Raw genomic sequence first — 22839 nt, 5'->3', positions numbered from 1 at the left:
ATTTTTGAATACACTGCTTAATAGTTATTTACGTACTAAAGAATGAGGCATATGTTTTGAAACATTTTATTTTTCAGTGTTCAGTATGCGTATTAAATTAGGTACTACGAGCAATAAGGAATGGAGATGTTGTTTTTGCCTCCATGTGAGGACTGCCACCATGGCGTTTGGAATCTACCATTTAGTGAGTTTCACTCGTTGTGATTATGTCTTTGAAATAAGCGAGTGAGACTACTTGTCGATTTTCTTGCTTTCAGCTGCTCCATGTCTTGGCACTCTCAGTGCTGGCGTTTGTGATGCGAAAAAATCACACCGTTAATTCGGCTATCGCCCCTACCCCCACTCAGAGATACAACAATTATTTTGATACCGACTTCTTGCCCACCCCGCTGAGCAAAGTGAAGGATGATGATAATCCTTACTATTTACCATCGGCCCAGGACCAAAAATTCACTGAAGATTTCAGTAAGTTACATTATAATGCTAGGAATTTTTTAATGTTCTGCAAAACTGTACGTAAAAATCGGGTTTGGGACCATTTTTCAAATGAATTTTATTTAGCCGATGTGGATATAGAAACGGTGATGACCTTCTGCACCCTCTGCGTCACCCTTCTCATGGTGTACGGTGTAATGAAGGGAGTACGCAAGCACATCTTACCATTTTTCTTCTTTCAGCTGTTAGACTTTGCCTTTACAGCGTGAGTACTTAATTCAGTCGATAATACAATAGACTAGAAGAAAAACGCCTTACTTTCAGTCTGACTATGGGCGGATACTTTTGCTACTTCCGCTCGACTCATCGTGTTCTGGCTGAGCAATGGCAACACTTGCCGTTCCGGCAGGAATTGTTGTCATTGAGTCCTCAAAATTTATACCTTCTGGTATTGACGTCCTTATTGCTTACCATCATGTGGAAGGTAAGGGTGGCCGCATTGATCAAGCCTTTTGCGTTTTCTTATCAAATAATTCATGTTCAGGCTTACTGGATTGGTGTGGTATGGCGCTGTTGCAAGTATCTAACTGTTAAGGATCAATTGTCGATGAATACAGTTCATTACATTATGCCTGCTGAGGGTTCGGATCGTACCGATCCCGACTACACTGCAATGTTCCGAGATGCGGAAAGCGCCGCTTTGGGACCTTTAAAACAGACTCCACCTCCATCCTATCAGGTACAATAAACTAGTAATCGGAATTAGCTTGCATACTTTACCGGCAAAGATTAGATCAAAAGTGGATCCGTAAACGCTTCGTGCTCCTTTAAAGTAAAAAGCAGGGCAGTTTTGACCAAACTTACTCAACATTGCGGGACATATTTTAGGCAGCAAAAGATAGGGGAGCGCTCAAAGAGGTGATCGCCCGCTTTCTTTAGCACAAATGGCATATGAAGAATTACCTTGGGCAGATTGAGAAAAGCAGAAAAAATGCAGCGACTTGAAATAAATGTATTTCCGCCTCCTACTTGCAACCCAGATCCGGTCCATTCGATTCTCTCTTGTCCCTGTCCTTTTCTTTCACTTCTTCAATTTCAGGAAAAACACGCTTATTTCGAAGTATAACTATTGTTTGATGATCAGATGTTTCGGACGGAAACTGATCTTTGATTGCATTTTATCAAACACCTTAGTCGAATTACAATAGTGAAACCGAACGATATCGCTGCAGTAGAATTAGAAACATCGAAACCCCAGACGAACTGGGAAATTTAACTGAATCAACCCTTTACCTTTGACGTTGAAACAAACGAATATCGTTTAAGGATGTAATGGATGAACAGCCACCTCCATACCCAGCTGCTACTTCAACTACTACGATTGTCCAGGAACTGCCGGTGCGCCGATTCTTGTTCACTTATGCTGCCCAAGAACCTCCTCAACCCGAGAACGTATCTGAACCGGAATCAGCGGCTCCTCAGTAGGTTTCTCCGCGGTTTTGCACATTTTCTTCAAGTCATTGATTTGAAATTTCAGACCCGAAACGCCAGTTGAATCTCCTGTAGCGTCCACTTCTGCGCCAACTACTGTAACATCCCCGAACAAGCCGCAGCAGAAAACTGATGAAGAAACTCATCTCCGCGCTGAAGATATTGATGATACCGAATACGAATATGTAGAAATTCTAGCCCAGCCAGAAATGAAGACAGAGCAGCCGGCTCCAAACAATGTTAATGCCATAATCAAAGTATCTGATTAATATCATTGATACTGGTAGACTAGTTTCTCAATATCCGTGTACTTTTCCTGGTCAAGCGCTAAAACAATTCTGAACAGTAAATGTGTTATCGCCATTCCATAGATCTTATTAAATTACCGAGGGTAATTCATTTAGCGGACGTTTTCACGCTTGGCTTTGTCACATCTTGGACACGTTTTTTAATACAGCGGATATCTAGTTTTTATTCAGAATTTTTAGTATTTATTTTTAATATGGTTACTTTTCGTCTTGGTCCCAAACCAACTTAAAAATTGCTTAAATAATTACATTTTCAATTGTAGGGTACCTATATATTAACTTGATAGCAACGATGATTATGATAGTATCTTAGACATCAGGTTAACAGTAACATCGCTATTTTGTTTAGATCCGTGTATAATTAATATGTATAGCTACTTTTTATTAAATGTGTTTTCCAGCGCAGTCAATTTAATTTCATTAGTACTTATTTTTCCTACCCCTTTTTCTAACATTGGAAATATTAACTAGTCCTACTATTGTCAGGTTTTACCTTCAGGTAACGTAATGATAATCAGCATGTGATCAGGAAAAGATTTATTCACTCGACACCAGTATATACAAAATATTACCAAGGGCCGATCCAGACGAACTAGTAGGCTGAAAGAGTTGTGATAATTAGAAAATATAAAAATTCCGCCCATAAACTCCTTGTGGTCTTGAAATGAATGCCTGATCGTTGGTCCTGACTCAACGCAAAGATGGCTAGTTAAAGGCGTTTGATCTTCAACAGTCCTTTTGTTAAAGTACATTTAGGGCGTTTTTACAAATAATAAAAACATACCTACCTAGGGCCTCCTGGAATAAATATATTTATACGTCTTGAAATTGGCAACTTTTACCTTAACCAATCACGGCATGGCTTGTTTAAAGTGAACACGCATTTCAATTTTCAGTAGCAGAATTTTTTTAAATTACAGAATAAAAACATTCAGCTCAGCGAAGAAACTTACCTGATGACATTCCGTTGTAGGTATGCAATTGTTAAATGAAATGCGTAACTAAAAAGATTTGCAATACTTTCGTGAAACTTGTGCTCGACCTTCAACCAAGCCATTGTCTCGATTTAAGCGAAACACCGGAATGCTCGTTCGGGGGGCTAGAGACTCGAGAGCAGGAGCTGCACATAGATGTGTCAGGAACGGCACCAAACGATGCGATTCGATTGGCTGGCCAGACAGCGCCTTCATCCAGCCAATGTCACGCAGGCTCGTTCCGCTACCGCTTTCTAGATCGCTCTCGTTTTTCAGCTACTCTCTCTCTCGCCACCATATCTCCGCTCCCTCAAACACCAACTGCCAACATCTTACCGCAAAACCCCAACTCTGCGCCTGCTACCACATAAAAGAGGCGTTAGTTAACATTTTAAGATACATTTGATAAGATGTGGAGAGGCTAATTGTATCTAATGTGGATTTTGCGCGTTTACAACAGGGCAAATAATTCAACTTGCTGTAAACGTTTATTACTCCATATATCAGTAAATATGGTTCGGTTGAATCTTTTACCCAGTAAGTAGGACACTTCATCAACAGTAAATAATACGTGAATAATTTTGAAAAGCTCTAATTTTATTATCAAGTGTTGGCTCGATTTGATAAATCCTTTGGTGGAACACAATACATTAAATCGAAAATTGGATAAATCAATAATTGCCAAAAAGCTACTAAACTCGGTGTTGCACAAGATCTGACACAACAAAATGAAAATACCGGTAACATTCAACAGTCCAAACTGACATGGATTTGCATACAAAATGTGTATTCCAGTCGCATTTAGGCTGAAAACTAGTTTTAAAAATTACTGAAATATCTGGGCATCTTACAGATAACGCTTGAAACAAACTGGAATTCGGTTATAACTCAAACAAACAGGTATCTTATCGCATTCCATTATGTTAGATGAAAGCAGATTCCGTTAAAATAATGTAATTAACTCCTAATGAAAAATGGTGAGTACCAAATGACAGACTCGTGTTTATTTACTGTACTTAGACAAACATATATTGTAACTTTACTTGAAAACAAAATGTAGACCTATTTGAAACATTAAAATAAATTTCCTGATTGCACTAATCTATTTTGGATCGGTCAAGCGTTGTCTTAGTTAAAAGTGAAATTATTAAATGGGAAGAGAGAGATATAACTTATTCTTAATAAAATACCTTGCCAGAGAGCAGGAGCTGCTTACAGGCTACCGGACTCTCTCCCCGACTCAGACAAAATCTGAAAATAAAAATTAAAAATCAGTACACCTGTTAGAAAAGAATCGTCTATCCCAAGCTTTTTGGCAGTGATAATTCGTCGCAAATAGTCGTACTTTTTCTATTACTTGTCCACTGAGCGAAACGGAAATTTGATGTTTTAACGTTTGGGTTCTATTAAATTGTTACAATTCGCAGACGCACGAAAAAATATGAAAATTATTGAATTATTATAGTTTCTGTGAATGTTTCCAAGTCGTTTTAGTTATTTTTGTTTAAGTTTTAGTTTAGAAAATATTTAAGGAATGTAGTAAGAGCAAACCAAAAAAGCAATACTAATGCCAATTTTTATTCATCGACAATTAAAAATAAACACAGTACTTTAAAGATTGTCTAATGCCGTGCTTTGACAGTAATATCTGATTCAACCGAAAGGAAAATCGTTAGATCACGGTTAAGAAACGCCCAACTGACAAACAAGTAATACGAAAAAAATCTTCCGAAAATTCACGAGTTCAACCACCGATGGCCCTGCAAAAGGTCAAATTACTCGATGTCGAGAGACAGTTCAGACTTGTTTATTGATTGGAGTTGATGACAATTATGACATAAAACAAGACTTACACACTTTTCGATGTGTTTCTATTTCTTTAAAGGCTCATAAAAGTTGATTAGAACAGAACAAAACAAATCATAATCAGATGTAAACACCAATGTGAACAAAACAACTGCCAAATTACTACTTAACTTGTAGTTATACTAGGGGGCGTCTGGACTTTTGAACTCGCAAATAGGTAAATTTCAATATGTCCTCTCAAATAATGACGTCAATGCCAAAAGGTTTGGGACAAACTAAACTATAGCTTGTTTAAGATTTGATACTCACTTATGACCTAGACCTGGAGCGGGATTTGCTTCTTGATCTCGAGTTGTCCCTCTCACCTCTAGCTGGAGACCGGGAGGCTCCCCTTGAGCTCTTGCTGCCCGACCTCGATCGGCTTCTGCTTGCTGATCTCCGCCCTCTGGAGCGAGACCTACTATCGCGTCTTCCACGAGACCTTGAACGCGATCTTCAAAAAAAGCAAATCATATAAACCTCTCGATCATTAGGTCCAATCTCGTGAAATGGTTACCTTCTTCTGCCCCCACGGTAACGTCGATGTGGCGAAGTAGGCCTGCCATAACGAGCCATCTGAACTCTCAGCTCCCTTCCATCCAGCATGCGACCGTCCATGGCATCTAACGCATCTTCAGCATCACGCTTGTCGTAAAACCTTACAACAAATATTATATTTAGAAATACGTTTGTTTTTTTAAACAGCGGAAGCCTGGATGTTTAATCTGTTGCGAAGTTGACGCGAGTTTTTCTAAGTTGCAATGCCATGAATATATTTTGAAAATTTACTGAAATATAAAAACATCAATCTGCATATAAACAATATTGATTCTTGCCTGCGTAGCATCGGTGTAGTGGAAAGGGTTAGAAAGGCAAGCTAAGATGGCTTCTTTTGTTGTTGAAAATATTGTTAATTTTAATGAGCGAGAAATGGCCGAAAACTGCATTTTCATCAGCGAAACCACTAAGAAAAATCTAAAGATGAAAAAAATAAGGTTTGCTAACTTTAAACGCCATGGCCTGCTGAACTAGAAAATAACCAATTGTTCTAGGCGGTTAATCTTTAACGGTTTTTACGTTACCAAATGGAACCGGTTTTAGTTTTTGAAATGTTGAAAACTTGAGATCATCAAATCAATTGCTGAAACGAGACAACGTTGGCAACACCATCAACTCACAGATCCGGTCAAAAGCCAGCGTTTCCAAATGTGGTTGAAAATCCTTGCAACTTGTAATTATTGTTAGGGAAAGCCCATCTGGCATATGATGCCAACAACATAAAAATTCTAGTTAATAGCAACGCTGTAGAGAAAATGTGCCTGATTGCTTCACGTTGAAACTTTTGATCGTGAACTTTCAACGTGGCTCAATTTGAGCCACAAACTACATGTTTTGAGCAGGTTCTTTTTCAATAATAGGTACTAAGAAAACATTTTGAAACTGTCAATCAGCGTAAGAAACTGGTTGATCCAGACATTTATTTTCAGTTATTAGAACTTACCTGACAAAAGCAAAGCCTCTGCTTTCCCTGGTGAATCGGTCGCGTGGTATGTAAATATCTCCAACTTCCCCACAACGTTCGAACACGCGTCTTAAATCGTCGGGAGTCGTCCGATAGGTCAGATTATCCACCTTAAGAGAGACCATGCCCTCGATGCGAGGCGGAGGCCTGCCGTAACTCATTTCGTGTGAGGTCGAAATGATTCCACTCTAATTGAAACAGTTAAAGAAAAAAAGTTACGGTTCAAAACCGAATCGTAAATTCAACAATACTGTACTGTTGAAAGTCAGAATATAAAATGGCGACCAGAGACAACTCGACGTTTTTTTTGGATGGAGAGGGGTGGCTTGCAATGTTGCCATTGGTGGTTTAAAAACTCTGCGTTGCCTGAGAGAGAGAGGGAAATATTCAATAATAATTATTTAGTTCAACTATAAACAGAGATTAGTGGACTACTAATCGCTGGTATAAAGCAACTTAATGAATTTATTGGGCATTTTTGGACAGTTAGCATCGAAAATTGTTTTCACTAAAATATTGAAAGAAAATAAAATAATATAAATAAAATTGTACAATTGGCTTCATTGCTCTGCGCTGATGTATCTCTCTCTTTCTCCCTCTATCTTTGATTAGCTAAAACTTAAAAAAATCAGCAATTTTGATAAGAAGGCGGATGTCATATTGACAAATAATTTTTGAAAAGTTTACAGCAAATTTCAGTAAAACTTAAAATTACGCGCAATAATGGGATCAAAGGATGCGGAAGAATTTAGAGATGCTTTGCTAGATATTTCCTCTCACACAGTGAAATTAGATTCCCCATTTGGTAAGTTGCCGACACAGAACATACCCCCTATTTGGGGGGATATTTTGTGGTTGCGGACCACTCAAATTTACCTTGACTCTTGCTGTTGGAAGCTTTCGCTATATTTTATCTGTTGAAATAATGCTGTTTTGACCCAATTTGGATTTAACTAACGCATTTCAATAAACATTTCCGAGTTTAAAAACAATACCTTCATAATTAGCTTCTATCAATGTAGAAAGCTTTGCAAACTTACTCATTTTTTTACACATTATTCCTCACATATTCCAACAATCAACTAACAGATCGGGTAAGATGTTTGGAATGGGTGAGGAAACTCTCCGCTCTCCCTGATGACAACTTAGAAACCTCCAAGATAAAGAACGAGTATGCACAATACCTCAGAATACAGGTGCGAAATAAGTGTCTGCACGGGCCATTTGAGCACCCTCCACCTTTAAATGCCGCTCTGTGTCCCCTTGCCGAATCTCTTGGCAACATGATTTGCAAGGAGGTATTCCGGAACCAATTCTCTAACAAATCAAGCCGACATATGGTCAGTTTCTAGATCCCATTCCTGCCAAAAATTGGCCCAATTTGCCCAGTTTTACACCACAAGTCCCCCGATGGCAGAGCGTATGTTACGGCAAAGCAGATTCCCGGTGGGGGAGTTTTGTGCTACATGGCTGTAAGTCCCGATGGGTTACAGTTATAAAAAAAAAATCCCGTCTACATAGGAATTTATTAATATCAGCATATAACAAGTGTAATAATATAGTCTGGATATATATTTGCGACAATTACATTATCTTTATTAATCAAAACTAATCAACTCTGCAGTTTGTGTTTGCTCCCCGTTTGAAGGAACTTGTTGTAGATTGTGCACTGGTGGACCGCCTTGAATCGGATACTGCATTTGAGGGGCGCCTAAACATATTTATTTAAAATAATTTATTATCTTCCTCAATGTTTATTTCATATCATACCTTGTCCATTTGGAAGTTGCATACCTGGATGCGGTGGCATTCCATGAGCAGGAGGACCTTGAGCAGAGACCCCCATCATCGGAGGATTAAATGCGAGTGGAGGCCCACCCGGCTGGGAAGCAAACTGCTGCGGATGTGGGGCGCCCATTTGGGCAGGCATGGCGCCCATATGTGGGCCTTGAGGAGGACCAGCAGAGCCTTTAAAAACATATTCAATGCCAACAAGAAGATGTATAGTGCGCTGATGTTTTACCTGGAGGTCCAGGGTTGGCTGGTTGTCCCATAATCTGGCCATACTGCCCATAATATCCCGCCATTCCAGGAGGAGGCTGATTGGGCGGTTGGAACTGTGGAGCATGTACTGGGGAGCCCATATAGCCGGCAAACTGCGGAGGGCCCATTAGATATTGCTGCTTCTGTTGCTCCTATTAAGAAAAACACCACCTCTGCCCGATCTACTTCAACCAGAAAAAATTATACGACTCACCTGTCTCATCTGCATTTCCCGTTCCTGCTCTTGAATCCGCTGCAACGCCAACTGGCGCTGATACTGCAGATACTCTTGCTTCTTTTTTCGCATAATCTCCAACTTGTGGGCCATTTGCAATTGTCTTTGGCGCTCCGCTTCTTCAGCTTCTCGCCGTAGTTTGTCACGATGTTCTTCACGCAACGCGTCCAAAGCAGCTCGAGCATCCTTTACCTGGAATTTTACAATTAATCAACACCCGCCCGTTTTGGTTAAATTGCGCCAACTCGCTCACCTGAGTCAATTTATCCTGTAGTCTTTCATAATACAATCGACTATCGTCGTGATCCTGAATGTATTTCAGCAATCTGGAATGCAAGTTGGTGATGTTCAGGAAAAGAGACTGCACACTAGTATCGTTCGTTATGGAACGTCCTCTGCAAAGTAATGAGTAATGTTAATTCGTTTTAAAATTAGTTGTAATGTGCCCATTTTAGGAATGAGGAATAATAGCTAAAATTCCATAAGTACCTGCTGGAATTGCTTTTCATTCTATTGACAAAAATCTCTACTTGGCTCTTTAGCGCCTTGATGAACTCCTCTAAGTCAACATCAACGGTGCCATTTTCTTTGATCTTGAACTTTGGTTCGTTACTTAAAATTGATGAAGCTGGCGATGGGGCTGATGGGCTAGTTGGCCTGAAATATTCAATATTTTCTTCATAATCGGAGCATTATTAACTTAAATACAACACGTACCGATCTTTCGGATCATTAGATTGAATGGATTCCCAAAACGAACGGTTTAAATAGCGGTCCAGTTCCGGATTGGAGGTATCTTCACGTTGCGGCGACGGACTGCGACGAGGAGCAGGCTCCAAATCTGTAATTTTTTCATGGTATTTTTTTATAATTTTTTCATGTCATTTACCTTTTCTCGGGGGATTGTTCAATAGCGCATGTGTTACTCTAAGCTTCTCCTTTTCCTTAGCTTCGGCTTCAGACTGACTAAGAGCCAAAGCCAATTGCAGATCCTCTTCCTCTTTAAGCTCATCCTCATTTTTCCTTGGAGGTTCCTATGAAAGTAATATTTTGTCAAACTGATTTTAAATCTTTTAGGCAGCAGGATGATTCAAAATAACATGTTTCTCATACCTGACTTTGTTGAGCTAGGGAACTATTCAAATACTCCTGAGGCAGTTCGGTTTCTCCTTGCTTAGGCGTTTTCGGAACAGTTGCGGGTTTGTTTCCTGCTTCGTAACACGTATCGCAAACTCGAACCTAAAATTATGAATTTTTCTTCATCTAACTGCTGATATTTTTATTGATTAGTCGCACCTCCTTTTCAATTCCATACTTGGGAAGAGTCTTCGTTTTGGAGCTGCACGCTCCGCAAAAAACTTGACCGCAAGCCCTGGATAAAAATTCAAATTTTATGCCAATTTTTCTTTTAACAAATTAAGTAACAAACCTGCAATGGTGTCTTCTATTGATAATCGTAAACTCTGATCTGCACTTGAAACAACTATCACCAACAATCCATTCAGGCGCGGTATCGGCTGAAAACATCGCGTCACTTTCTTGGAGCACTGGAAATTTGTATCCTTCTGATTTCATCGTCGCCATCAGATCCTGAAACCAAGTTGATCCTATTAAATTAAAATCCATCGCGCGCTATTTTGTAGGGTTTCCTGCAATTATCTTTACTCATTTCAATTTCAATTTATTTATTAATAAATGTGACTTCTCATTAGGTCTTACCTTTAAATTGCCATGCTTGGGGTTGTTTCTAAAGGCAAAGTTCCAGGCCTGAATTAGCTCGAGTAGCTTCTGCTTAACGTTTTCATGGGGCGTGTTCTTGACCAGATCATGCAAAAATTCACAGTTTGCTTTTGTAGTTAGTTCTTCAGCGACAAGAACGCCTGTAAAACCGTTCAATTTGTTTTTATTTTCGGTTAAAAAATGTGGATCTATTCCAAACTAAGTTGGTAGGAAAATTAATGCTTACCGCAGTTTTTTACCATACTTTCAAGACAGGACAATGCAAATAGTGAAGTATGTGGGTTGGGGGAGTTTAGCTTCTTTTTTACTCCAACTAAAGCAGTTTTGGCTCTACAATCCACAATAATAATTCAATTAGTGAGTTGTATAGAAGATTAATTAAGAAGAATAATTCAATCGAAGAACGTGTACCAAAGAAGGAAAAATATTAAGAAAGCAAAATAAAGGTGGCTCATCAAGAAATGTGAAGAACTTGAAATGGGAGTTTGAAAATAACCAAGACACCTTTAACATCCCACGCAAGATAAGGAAAAGAGCTGAAGCTCTGAAACAAAGGCACCACCTTCAAACTAAGTTAAATAATGTTATTATCAGGATTATTGGTGCAGATCACATTCTAGGTACGTCGTTGCCTACAATTGCGTCGTTTGATTTGATTTGACTGCCGTTTAGCTACGCCGAATTATCAGAGGTATAATTTCTAACATTTTTATTAGTTTTGAGTACCTCCTCTTTGATTTAGGATATTGAAGAAGTCAAAACACTACCTAAACTTTTTGTCCACTGACAAATAATGTAAAGAAATCGGCAGTGTTTTTGCAGCAAATTACATTTGGAAACGGTGTAAATTAGGAACGAATACTTTTTGTGCCATCGCCAATACAGTGAACTTACGTTATTTTTGGAAAAAGCGATTGAAATAACGCTCCTTCTTATGAAGCACTTTGTTGACATACTATTTAATTTATGGATGTAATCGGTTGTACTTTATAGTTTCAATCATTCGCAAATTACCTTGAAAAATATTTCGGTTGCCACCAGAACAATTCTGCTTAACCAAGGTAAGCACGGCTTCGACATTAAGTAAGAAAAATCTTTAACGCACTTGATATTGCTCGACAGGAGCCTAAATAGTAACAGTTTCTGTTGTGTTTATTGAAAGTATTTAACAAGAAAAGCGAAATGATAAAACAATTTTTGAACAAATATAAAATGTATACTCAGATAAGATAATCGACGAATCACTACTTTAATCTGATGACAATTTACAACAAAAATAACGTTATTTCTAAGGTAGCTACGCCTTTGTTCTTTGAGCTGAACCAAAACACACTATAGAGATTACGAAAAAAAACATTAACGGTATCTCTCAATGCTTCCTATAGCAGCCAAAGTTAATTGTATGCATGTAAGTTAAATGTTATAGGAATACATACGAGACATCATTTTGCCGAATCAAATCGCATATTCGCAGGATGGACGGCCAATCTGGCTCCATTATGAGATGACTGGTGGCTTTTTCTGGAAAAGCAAACATTCTTTAGACTTAATTCTGCTGTTAATGCAACAGAATGATCAATTAGACTGGATTCTGTTTGCTATTACTTCTAAGGGGTAGTGAGCGTCTTACCAAGCAATTTGTCGAAATGACTGGACCACGGATACATGTCGGAACCAGCCCTGCACTCTGAAACACTGACTAATCACACCGAATTTAAAAAATATATGTTTTTACCCTTTTGGGGGAGAAACAAATGTAATGAATTGAACAGATGACTTTGAGAATCTGTCACCCACAGACAGCTGTCTGTCAAGAGCTAAAAAATGATAACAACCCGCTGTTGTCATATTTTTTACCGTATTTCTAACTCATTTTCTCAGATTTTCGTATGCATTTGATACGTATATTAGTTAAATATGCTGTGGCCAAATCATAACAGGTGTGATTGTCAAAATAACCTTGTCAATAGTGTCAAAAATGCCTCAAACTGAGAAGGCTATGTTTTGTTTAGTAGCCAAAAGTGTGTAATGTTTAATTTTTAAAGTTTTATCAAAATGCATATTTTACTGTTAATATGAAATAGTGGAAAAGGACAGCAACAGCATGAACATAATGCAGAGCAGTGAGTGTTTAGTGTATTTTAGATTAGAAAATTTACGTGCATTTCCTAATGAACTCTTGACATTTTGGAAGTAGAAACCCCAAAAAATTGCTAAAATTATCATTTAGACCAACACGCTGAATTTAAAAGCACGTTTTTCATCGTTACTTTCCGTGGAAGCTTTTAGCTGTACTCAGTAATCATTTTGCTGATATAAATAGGTATCAAAAATTTAACTTTAATAACATCTAAAAACCCAAAATATTCCTTGAGATTTTTTACAATCCTGCAAAGCTTTAGCATTATGAAGATGTGCGATACTTTGCAGGCTCATCAATCATGCCATCCTCAAACAGGGATAAGGCCAAAGACTGGCAGCTGGAGATTATTATGGAGAAGCTAAGATCTAAAGCATCGCAATTGAAATCCCTTCCGGAAATAGCTAAAAACGTGCGAATGACCCTGTTGGTATGTTCGAAATATTGGCTATTGCGAGGCTGGGCTTCTAAACTGCATGCTATTCTAGGAAAAAAGATATGCACTTGACAGTGTGGAAAAGACCCAACATCAAAAATGTTTAGACACTTTGCAACATGTAATCAAAGTTACAGGTCTGCAAAGCATGATTGAAAGATTGGAAAGCCTTACCAGGCAACTTGGGTAAGCTCTTTGTATTTTATTTCAGTCTACTATTCCGAACAGCGTCGGGGCGCTGTTTTTGAACCATCGATTTGTTGTAATTAAAAAGGAAAACTTATTTCCTTCTTAAGGGTTTAATCCATGCATGCAAAACCCTGAAAAAAACTTTCCTTCCTGAACCCTAGAACAAATTGATCGACTTTCCAAAATTAACAAAGACAGGGACACAGGATTCTAATCATTCCGCTATAATGTTCTTTATTTTGTTCCAGATTAAGATTTGAGATCGAAAAAACTGGCGTATTTATTTTCTCTGACATGTTTTACCTAGAAATTATTTTGGAAGCAACAGGCGTGGTTAAAGATGTTAAAATTCATCATGAAGGGAAAGTTGAGCAGCAGAGCTGCATCGAGCTGGTGAATTGCCTTTCAAGAGGGGATTTTACAGATTTTACAACGCAATTGGAAGGCTTCGTATCAATCTATCAACTAAACGCAGAGAAAAAAGTGAAAGGCAAAGCTTTCACCGCCTTGGAGTCGCTGGAAATCGATTTATGCACTTTGGCTCAATTGCAGACTTTTATGAAGGAGCCGTTTAATATTTTGCACAAGTCGCCAGTGGGTGTTTTAGAGAAGCGTCGCGGTGGCCACTCAATGAAATTGACTTATTTCATTTCACCCTATGACTTGCTTAATGTGGATAAGCATGAAATTGATGCCATCAGCATCGATAGCATTATTTCCAAAGGCTTGGGCTATTGGGTAACTGTGTCTATTGAAGGATCTGTTGCTCACAAGCTACAAACTACCCCCTTGATCACTATTAATCGAAGTATGAATGGCAAAAGGTAATGTGTAGTTACTTGCATTAGTTGAAGGCAGTTATATGTAGATAAGTCTTGACTCTTTCAGTACTCCGTCGTATACACCATTAACTATTCAAAATAGTGCAGTAGTGCCTGCTTGCTTTAGCCTGAAACTGAATAAGCCCATGCCTGTGTGTGTTTCGTTAGTCAGGAAAATGCAGCAAATCCAGCAGTGGGTTGAGGTGGAGACTAGGGCACCGCAACCGTTGTTGAATATGATTGTAAATCAATGCAGCGGGGGAAAAATGAGCTGCAATAACAACAAAGGCCTATTTGTAGTAAGTGAGAAACGATTGAGTTTGATGTGGAATTATGTTGGAATATTTTTCAGTCATTGCCTGACCAGACGCACTGCTATTGTATGACTGAAAATCGAAATATGAACGGCATATTTGTGTCGAGCATACCATTCAGTCACCCGGCGCATGTTTCGAAGATTTTAATGATTCTTCGAGAGCAAGCACTTTTTAATAATATTATTGAGAGCTGCGTGAGGCCAAACAGTAGACAAAGTAAACTGCGGTGTTTTTACGGAAAACGTTTTTTTAAACGGGTTTTCTTTGTTGCAGATTTCGACAATATGACTATGTTTGAGGTGAGCGCTCTTTCATCCACAAAAATTTCCATATCGCTGGAGCATCCTTTGCAAGAATGCATGGCCACGGCTGACATTGATTTATCCGATATTTCCAATCTGATATGTAAAGTGCAAAATCCGGGCACGCCGCCTCCTCCCAACGTTCCCGATCTTGTCTCTGAACTAGCCACGAAAGTGCTGAACAAGAGCTTTTCAATACCGGTAAGTCCGAGGCCACAAATAAAACTGAGATTATTTTCATGTTCATTATTCCAGGTTACACTTCGCGCGGTTATCCAGATGTGGGAACGACAGCCCGCTGAGCACAAGTTTTATCCTGGCCAGGAAAATTTTAGTTTGCCCCTCGGTTCCGTCGATCCCGGCGGCCATTTGGGACCCGGAGCAGGTCCGGGTCTTTCGGAATTCGGGGGGCTGCAGGATCAGATCAAGCAAGAGCCGGGCGTCAATGGGTCGCAAGGCCATAATCATCATCGAATTCACCTACAGGTAGGTAAGACAAGAGTTTAGTTGATTAAGGTGATCGGTCTTTGTAAGCGTTGTTTGACTGACTCGGCTGTCTCGACTCTTTATAAGAAAAGTGAAAGTATAGAATACTCTCAACACTTAAAAAAATATCATTAATAAGTGTGTATAACGAGTGTATTTCTTTAACACCATTTCAGGAGCAGCAAGGTGTGTGGAATGAATCCTTGATGGCTTCGAATTTTCAAAGTATCCCACCTTCCGTTAGGGTGCTCAGCACTATTGAAATAACAAACATTTTGTCAGGTAATTAATTTGCAATTTATTGTAAGAATCCGCATCAATGAAGATCGAAATTTCAGATTCTACAGACAAATCGATTTCTGGAAGAAAGCACAAGCGGAAGGCCACTGATGACCTATGGAACAGTGGCAAGCGGAAGGTGGGATTAGAGGATCTGGAATTTGTGGAAACTTCTAGTTGTGACTCAACATCGCAAAGCACTCCTATTTCGCAGGAAACCGAAGTGGCAACTCCAATTTCAGGGTAAAGATCAATTCGATTAATATTAAAATAATTGGCAAACTGCTGCCTTTGTTATCGTCGTTTTTAAAGTTTTGGCTTTTAGCGTGAGCTTTCAAGCAAACCGCCTCGAAATGTGTAAGCGAGTTCAGCTTCGGAAACGTGAAGAACAAAATTAGAGCATGTTGAAGTTTCCGTTTTTGGCCAACATCCATTACTGTTTTTAAAACCAATAATCTTTTCAGCTCCCAATCAGATTTGGAATTTTCAAACATCGATTCGTCAGATTTTTTAGTGAATATTGATAAAGTGCCCGGTGAATTTCCGTCAAATCCGCCTGAAACTGTGGACATGGAGGAAATCTTGTCCACATTGCACAGAGACCCAATTAGGAAAACGGCTCCCGAGCCATCTTCCGGCAGCAGTTGCAGTGTCGTGTCGGATCTCAGCGATAAAAGTATGAGTTATTTGTGTTATTTTCACCGGAAAAGAGCTAGAATTTTGTTAATTTGCAGTGCCCCCCAATGTGAGTATTACGCCGATTACCACACTGCCATCACCCACCTGCGCTGCTGGAGGTCTAGAGAAGCGAACGGGTATTGAAATAATCCCCATAACGCAGGCCACATCCAATTTGATGCCCACTTCTATAACAATTACGCCAATCACTTCGAGTTCGAAGCAGTATGACGATAAAAAGGAGAGAAAAAGCAGCCGAGGCAGTCGCGAAGAGAAAGAGAAGAAGCGGAAAAAGAAACGCGATGAAAGCCCAATGGGGCCTCCAGAGAAAGTCCCTCTGAAGCAAGATTCTCTACTAAAACCGGTTTCCATCAATATGAAGCTATCGGAAAGTCCACCTTTGTGCGCCACGTCTACGCCAACATCGCCGAGTTTGATGCGAAAATTCAGTCCATCGCCCACATCTAACAGACCGATGACAATGTCAGGAAAGCTGAGCCCCAATCTAATGAAACCCAAGTCCTCCAGTTCTTGTGGCACTTCACATCACAATTCTAGTCCAAAAAACTCGCCCGCCCATGTTCCTTCAAGCCCTAAGCATGGGTTTCAAGGGTTGCCCAGTCCGAAGCATCATGGAACTAGTCCGAAACATCTCTCGGCAAGTGGTAGTGGAAAGCCAAGCATGTCCACTTTGAAAAATGTGGCCAATTCGCCTTCAAGTAAAGGTATGGGGGAAAAGAGCAAAAGCAAGGAAAGAGATAAGGAGAGAAATCGTGGCCTTTTTCCAAGTGGGGCTTTGAAGTCCAAATCTAGTTCATCCATTAAAGTTAAGCCCCTGGACTTGAACATAAGCAGCTTGGATGGCGGGTCTCAAGAGTCCCTGCCCTCGCCCAGTGCGGACTCAAAAGGCAACCCCAACACTTTGAGGAACCGTAAAGGATCTCTGTCTGCTATAGTGGATAAATTAAATATTAAAGTGAATGCCCAACATAGTGACGTGCCCACTGATTTAAGTTCGAAGTCGAGCAGTAAACCTGTAAGTAAGGATGGAAAAGGCGGGGCCAAAATGATTGGTGATACAAAAAACTCCGAGTACATGGTTAAAACTAGTTCAGATGGGATGAAACTAACAATAAACAAACCTAGGACTAAAGAAAACAAATCAAGCAGTGTTAGTGTGAGTGGGAGTAATACAAGTTCGAGCGCCCAAAGCAACTTTTCTAAATCGTCGCAAATTGCCACTACTGGCTCTCCGAAAGTCCACACTGGATTAAAACCTGGAGTGAATAGCGGCCCTGCTTCTAAAAAACCGCAGCAGATACAGAAGAGCAGCAGTTCTTCAAGCATACCAAACTCCACTACTTATATCCCCAACATGAAAACCTCCAGCACTTCAGGTGGTTCCAGTAAGCAACCTGGGGGCAGCAGTTCGAAAGTAAGTAGTGGAGTTTTAAAGTCGGCATCCAAACCCACAACGCCGAAGCTGAGTTTCAGCAATGCCACCGATTTAAGTAGGAGCAAGGACCGGTTGAAACCGAGTAAAAGTTCCTCGGAAAAATCGGTTTTTGCTTCTCTAAAAGAGCGCACGAAAGGCAGCCCGACACCGAACGACTCGGAAAGTATTTACAAAATGCAACCGTATACATCGGCTTTGATGATGGAGGGCATGATGAAGACACTGGACAAAAATTTCCAAATACCCAAACTTTCGGACAAGAAGAAGAACGAAGTAAACAATGTGAATCGTAGCACCGTCGATACGAAAATTTTTGATATGATGGTGAAAAACGATAGTAAATATCCCCTAAACATACCGGCCATGAATTCGTTGGAACAAAAGATCCGAAACAATATGAGTATACTAAGCGCGAGTAAAGCAGACGAGTTGGACGATAAGAGAAAGGATGGCCCCCACAACTTATCAGGTGAGGTGATGTTGTTTTATTCGAATATTCTTTAAATTGAGTGCTTGGATTTTCTGTTTAATTTCTGTTCAGTTGTTGCCACTTCGTTTTGAACTTCTATTTTTTTTCATTTCCTTTTTTTTTAGTTGTCTTTTTTTCATTTTCAGGATCATCAAATTGAAATTGTTGCCAAAACATACCGATTTTAATTGTGATAATATATTAGTGTAAGTATCAATGCCAGAAAATGACTATTCAGTACGCTAACTATGCTAACAGCGTCTTATAGCTTTACTAACAAACAGATGCCAGTTTAGTTTAAAATTTCACTTTCAACGTTAGCATGCGCTTATTAATGATTGATGGTTTTGCAAGATTATACAGCAGGTTTTATGAGGATGGGCAAATAGCTTACGGGCGTATTTAGGAAATGGTTGAGTTGGGTCATTCCTGCAGAAATAATCGATTTTCAATAATGTCCTTTAAGGTGAGCATAAGCCAAGGAGAGTTGTTAAAGTCCTTGATTAGCACCCATTAATGAATAATTTGCTATTTGATATTCGAACCGCCACCCTAATATTTTACAAACCGCCCTCTTCTGTGAAAACCGTCATGATTACTAGCGGGTATTTTACATTGTAAAAGTGTTAGTTCGCCATCCAGAGCTGTAAGAATGTGTTTGCTAGCCCAAGTGGTTCTTTAGGTATGAGCGAAAAGGTGGCGTCACGTTTGAGTCTAATTTTAGTAAAAAAAAAACACTGTGCCATTATCTCCAAGTTTAAAAAAAAATGTTGGTCATTTTCAAGTCTGATTATTTTCGGGAAGTAACTAAGTGAAAAAAGTTGGTTGAAAAGACCTCCTTTTAGAACATTCCCTAATGTATTTGCGCATCATCATATTTATGAGCCGTATGAATATAGAGTTGTTTTCAATTAAATTTAGGTACCGATGATCTGTTCCTCACTACGGATCCGCTCAATCCGTATCCATCGGCCAGTGAAGCCCTACATAGTCTAACGTTGGCCTCAAAGTACGCGCCTACGACCACTATCGATACAGAGGCCTTAGATTTCAGCAAAACGCCCACTTTTCCGCACTCACCGTCCGTTAGTGTCCACATAGTCAATTCTAGGGCGTCAAGCCGCAGTTCCAGTTGTCTGGGCGATGACGATCTTCTGGATGAGGGTATTGTAACATTAGGAAAGTAATAACTAAATGAGAAGTCAACGAGCAAATTGTTTGTTGCGTATTTAATAACAGTTAGGGTAATTTCGCGTAGCTATCGTTGTATTGGGAAACAAATCCCATCTTGCCGTTATAAGTTATAACCAGATGAACGTTTACTAAACTAGGGAATTTACACGAACAACTGCCATTTGTTTATTGTAAGTATTAGAATGTGTATATTTCAGCATGTTTATGCAAGTTTTATACAACGTTTCAAAATCCACCATTTTTGAGGAGTTATGAAAACTTACTGATCATTGTTTGCCCTAAATAGTTTCGGAACAACTCAGAAATAGAGATTATTATTTGTTCTTATTTTAGTCTAGTTTAAATGTTTTGATCTTTTTGCTACGCTGTTCTTTGAAGACACTTTTATTCCATGCTCAAGTTTTTTTCCTACTTTACTTGCCCGAAAAGCCAGACAAATGAAAACTTTGTTGCAAAAGTCCGGCATGCATGTTTCAGAGAGTTATTTTTTACATTTTTTTTGTCTGCACATGCGGCTTATTTCCAGCTTCCTTCTCTTGGTTGTCAATTTTATGTGTTATCGTGTCTTCAGTCAGGGTCCTTCGTTAAAGCTTTCACTTGGTTTTCTTTAATTTTATTAACTCATTTCTTAATTTTATCAAATCATCGACTGACTCACTCAGCTTGGAACAGAATTAATTCGTTATCAATCTTCAAGTATTTTTGTTGTTTGATTTCTGCTTTCAAGAATGTTTGGCTGCTATTGAAAACTTTTTGAAAATCAGTTAGATCCTTCTCTACAAATTGACATTAGATCGATAAGTCTATTCAAATTAAAAATCCCCTAAAAGCGAAAAGTGGTGATGTAGTTCATGCCGATTTAAGTACTTAAATAAAAATGCAGGAATTTCATCAATTACTGAATTAACAAACACAAATTAGTTTTTACTAATTATTTTCCGTCGTAATTTTTTTCAGTGAAAACTACTTTTAAAGCGTGTTCATGAGAATCGTTTCAACATTTATAATTTATGAAACATATATTATTAAATTGTGTTTACACACACATAGTATAGTAAAAATGTGGCACTTTGCCCTGAGACCTCGTCCTCAGTATAGTTAACACTTCTCTCGATTAGTTTTATTATACAGTTTATAAAATATTTCCATCGTGCTATATTGATTGGGTGTAGGGAAAATATTGTATTTAATAAAGCATATTTAATTTACAGGAAGTTAAAATTGATACCCAAAATATGATTGATTGAAATTGTGTTTTAGGTATCTAGTCAGTAACTTAATTATTTATTGATGTTATTAAATTGGAGAATAGACTGTAAATCATTGTACTTTATTAGTGCCAGAATAGTTGTTGTCTTTCCGAAAGGTGTGCAGGATAATCAATTCTAAATACCCGCGCTTTATGGGCAATGTATTTATTGTTTATATGAGAGTCGTCAAGATTGAAAGATAAATGTTACGCATATCATAGTACAAAACACCAAGCGGGCAATTGATTGAATGACTTATTTTTTGTAATTTATAGTTATTATATACAGTTTTGTACATATTAATGTAAACATGTAATAATATATTATGTCATATATTATAACATTTTTTTAACGTGGCTGTTTCACTTTTCTCATGCCCAGTGGGCCCCTAAATGCTCCGCAACGCTCTTTAACAGTAGTGAGTGACTCGCATATAAATCCAGGCAGTTACTTACGTCCATCCACTGGACGTTAGCAGCATCATCTCCAGCTTTTAAGTTGAATTTTCCCACATGCTTTCCATCATCATCATGGAAATTCATGGCAACAGTTTCCATCCAAGCATTATCCGTGTTTCTGGGATCATCCACATATCCTTTGTATATTTCTGTGCCATTTGCAAAGAACGATTTGAGCATTTCTTCATCGCGCTTGTACTGCTCTGTATAGGACAATGTTTTAATAGAAAAATAATAATTTGACTTGTTGGAACAGACTGTTAAGCAAATTATGAGCTAGTTGTATTAGCAACCTTTAGAAACTTCGAGACTATTTAGGGCTTCTTCCATGAACTCCCTTTTAAGAGTTTCACTGACTTGCTCCCCTGGATCTACCATGCCTCCAGGTAGTGCCCATTGCCCACAGTCCCGTCTTTGGATGGCGCAAAACTGCAAAATCGGCCTCAAAATGGTGTAAGACTTGTCCTAGACTTTGCTGCTTACTTTTTTAGCAATCCATTCAACATTTTCTCTTGGTTTTCACCTAATTTCCATCTAGTCACAATGGGGTCGGCTGCATGGTTGGGGCCCCATTTTCCCAGGACGCCACGCCCTTTGAGCCCTGTTCTACCTGCAGGGTTTAAGGGCCGTTGGTTCTTTACCTCATATAAGCCTGTGTGGCTTTTGCGGTTGATGCTTCCATCCAACTGGTTCCATTTCGGTGAAAATCGTGAATCACCTGTACTTTCCAACCGGGAGACATTAAGAAGAGGCTGGCTTCAAGTGGAAAATAGGCGCTTACATATAGGAGGGTCTGCCCAAGGCTTATTTATTAGCACTTTAGACTCATATTCGGGGGGATCGTAATTTTTGAATTCCACCAGCCATGGAACTAGTTCGTCTGGAAAGGGCAATCGTTTGATGTTGCTCAAAGGATAAAGAGCCCCTCTACACTTAGAGTGCATTTTTCTACCTATGTATAACAGAATGTTTATTTACTTCTTATAGGTTACAAGCATAGAACAAGGCTTATATAGAAACGACTTTTAAACTTGTTGAAAGTGTGTCGCTAAAGTGGCGCGCTCTGGTGGCTGAGAATTAAAGAATTCAAACAAACCTGCATTATGAACCCAGTACACTTGCTTATTTTTAATTGTGTCGCCAGCCGCTTCCAGTGTTGTGTTGTGTTCACGAATCACGAATTGTTTCTTCGTGTTTTTTTCTAATCAAAACCCCTGACAATTTTTACATCACGTTCACTCTACAGGGGAGGGCAATTTTTTATAAATACATATTTTAATCTGTGCGTCGGTATGGACTCGTAACCATATTGAATTAATATTGAATATCTGCAACGATGTTGATTAAACTTTTCGATAGAACTTGTAGATTTGAATGTACTTTCCATTTCATCTAATTTGTATGGTTTTAATTAGCTGCTTATAGAAAAACATATGCCAGATGAAATGGACGTGGTTCTAAGCTGGAGTGAATGCAAGCTTCAAAAAGGAACTAATCGTCTATTGGAAGTAACATGGAGACCCGCCAAAGAAGAAGTGTGCAGACATAAATTAGTGTTTTGCGATGGAAAACAGAAGAACAGAAATATATTTATCATATTTAGATCTGTTGAATTAACGGTAAGTGCTATGATAGATAAGTTCTATATTGTTGAGGAGGATTCATTTTTTACAAACTTCTTTTGATAACGATAGCAGAAAATAGCTATCGAAACGTCAAGGTAATTTTTCAAATTAATTTCTCTACTAATTGGAATTTTCTCTTACAGCTT

The 22839-nt window shown here is 38.9% G+C and overlaps 7 protein-coding genes across 15 annotated transcripts in view; 4 read left to right on the top strand and 3 right to left on the bottom strand.

Moving 5' to 3' along the window:
- LOC109544455 (lysosomal-associated transmembrane protein 4B) overlaps positions 1–2649 on the top strand; it is a 5979-nt gene extending 3330 nt beyond the window's left edge. For both annotated transcript variants that reach the window (XM_019914635.2, XM_019914633.2), the window contains exons 2-8: positions 78–184; positions 258–465; positions 562–700; positions 760–919; positions 980–1174; positions 1762–1916; positions 1973–2649. In XM_019914635.2, the coding sequence (XP_019770194.1) occupies positions 86–184; positions 258–465; positions 562–700; positions 760–919; positions 980–1174; positions 1762–1916; positions 1973–2195 (1179 nt within the window). In that variant the 5' untranslated portion in view covers positions 78–85 and the 3' untranslated portion in view covers positions 2196–2649. The remainder of the gene's footprint in view (positions 1–77; positions 185–257; positions 466–561; positions 701–759; positions 920–979; positions 1175–1761; positions 1917–1972) is intronic.
- A 107-nt stretch (positions 2650–2756) lies between these two features.
- Positions 2757–6906, bottom strand: LOC109544456 (serine/arginine-rich splicing factor 2). Of its 2 annotated transcripts, XR_002172587.1 has the most exons (5): positions 6555–6906; positions 5571–5711; positions 5324–5507; positions 4399–4459; positions 2757–3565 (listed from the first exon to the last, which is right to left on the bottom strand). XR_002172587.1 is itself a non-coding variant. In XM_019914638.2 (4 exons), the coding sequence occupies exons 1-3, from the start codon at positions 6734–6736 to the stop codon at positions 5324–5326; spliced, it is 507 nt and encodes a 168-aa protein (XP_019770197.1). In that variant the 5' UTR covers positions 6737–6906; the 3' UTR covers positions 4191–4459. The 2 variants fall into 2 exon arrangements, 1 of the variants encoding a protein (XP_019770197.1); XM_019914638.2 differs by lacking the exon at positions 2757–3565 and having other exon boundaries at positions 4191–4459.
- Positions 6907–7202: 296 nt separating this feature from the next.
- LOC109544454 lies at positions 7203–8187 on the top strand. Its single transcript, XM_019914632.2, has 3 exons — positions 7203–7380; positions 7665–7873; positions 7928–8187. Exons 1-3 carry the CDS (start codon positions 7299–7301, stop codon positions 8072–8074), a joined length of 438 nt encoding a protein of 145 aa, XP_019770191.1. The 5' UTR covers positions 7203–7298; the 3' UTR covers positions 8075–8187.
- On the bottom strand, positions 8088–12400 carry LOC109544450 (hepatocyte growth factor-regulated tyrosine kinase substrate). The gene is made up of 15 exons (XM_019914628.2): positions 12224–12400; positions 12030–12114; positions 10820–10923; positions 10573–10733; positions 10283–10443; positions 10150–10225; positions 9967–10092; positions 9743–9887; positions 9571–9694; positions 9343–9510; positions 9107–9248; positions 8833–9045; positions 8599–8770; positions 8346–8543; positions 8088–8286 (listed from the first exon to the last, which is right to left on the bottom strand). The coding sequence occupies exons 1-15, from the start codon at positions 12258–12260 to the stop codon at positions 8174–8176; spliced, it is 2025 nt and encodes a 674-aa protein (XP_019770187.1). The 5' UTR covers positions 12261–12400; the 3' UTR covers positions 8088–8173.
- Positions 11582–20962, top strand: LOC109544448 (mediator of RNA polymerase II transcription subunit 1). Of its 7 annotated transcripts, XR_002172586.2 has the most exons (15): positions 12485–12716; positions 13024–13163; positions 13222–13355; positions 13607–14182; positions 14247–14478; positions 14532–14712; positions 14770–14999; positions 15054–15284; positions 15461–15566; positions 15623–15806; positions 16028–16239; positions 16298–18166; positions 18313–18372; positions 18521–18632; positions 19088–19170. XR_002172586.2 is itself a non-coding variant. In XM_019914621.2 (14 exons), exons 1-13 carry the CDS (start codon positions 12698–12700, stop codon positions 18324–18326), a joined length of 4128 nt encoding a protein of 1375 aa, XP_019770180.2. In that variant the 5' UTR covers positions 12485–12697; the 3' UTR covers positions 18327–18372; positions 19088–19177. The 7 variants fall into 7 exon arrangements, 5 of the variants coding, with proteins under 5 accessions (XP_048519689.1, XP_048519688.1, XP_019770180.2 ...); XR_002172585.2 differs by having other exon boundaries at positions 18313–18632; XM_019914621.2 differs by lacking the exon at positions 18521–18632 and having other exon boundaries at positions 19088–19177.
- LOC109544452 (ADP-ribose pyrophosphatase, mitochondrial) lies at positions 20760–22072 on the bottom strand. The gene is made up of 4 exons (XM_019914630.2): positions 21850–22072; positions 21552–21786; positions 21362–21510; positions 20760–21271 (listed from the first exon to the last, which is right to left on the bottom strand). Exons 1-4 carry the CDS (start codon positions 22010–22012, stop codon positions 20982–20984), a joined length of 837 nt encoding a protein of 278 aa, XP_019770189.1. The 5' UTR covers positions 22013–22072; the 3' UTR covers positions 20760–20981.
- A 378-nt stretch (positions 22073–22450) lies between these two features.
- The window catches only part of LOC109544449 (periodic tryptophan protein 2 homolog), a 5790-nt gene continuing 5401 nt past the window's right edge, over positions 22451–22839 (top strand). The window contains exon 1 of the mRNA XM_019914626.2: positions 22451–22687. Coding sequence (XP_019770185.2) covers positions 22502–22687 — 186 coding nt within the window. The 5' untranslated portion in view covers positions 22451–22501. The remainder of the gene's footprint in view (positions 22688–22839) is intronic.

This window comes from Dendroctonus ponderosae, unplaced genomic scaffold (assembly GCF_020466585.1).
Source record: "Dendroctonus ponderosae isolate FM_Combo_2020 unplaced genomic scaffold, Dpon_F_20191213v2 Dpon_F_20191213_2, whole genome shotgun sequence".
In the NCBI taxonomy this organism is placed as follows: domain Eukaryota; kingdom Metazoa; phylum Arthropoda; class Insecta; order Coleoptera; family Curculionidae; genus Dendroctonus; species Dendroctonus ponderosae.
Note: the sequence above shows the minus strand (reverse complement) of the source record. Positions and strands in the feature narration are given on the sequence as shown.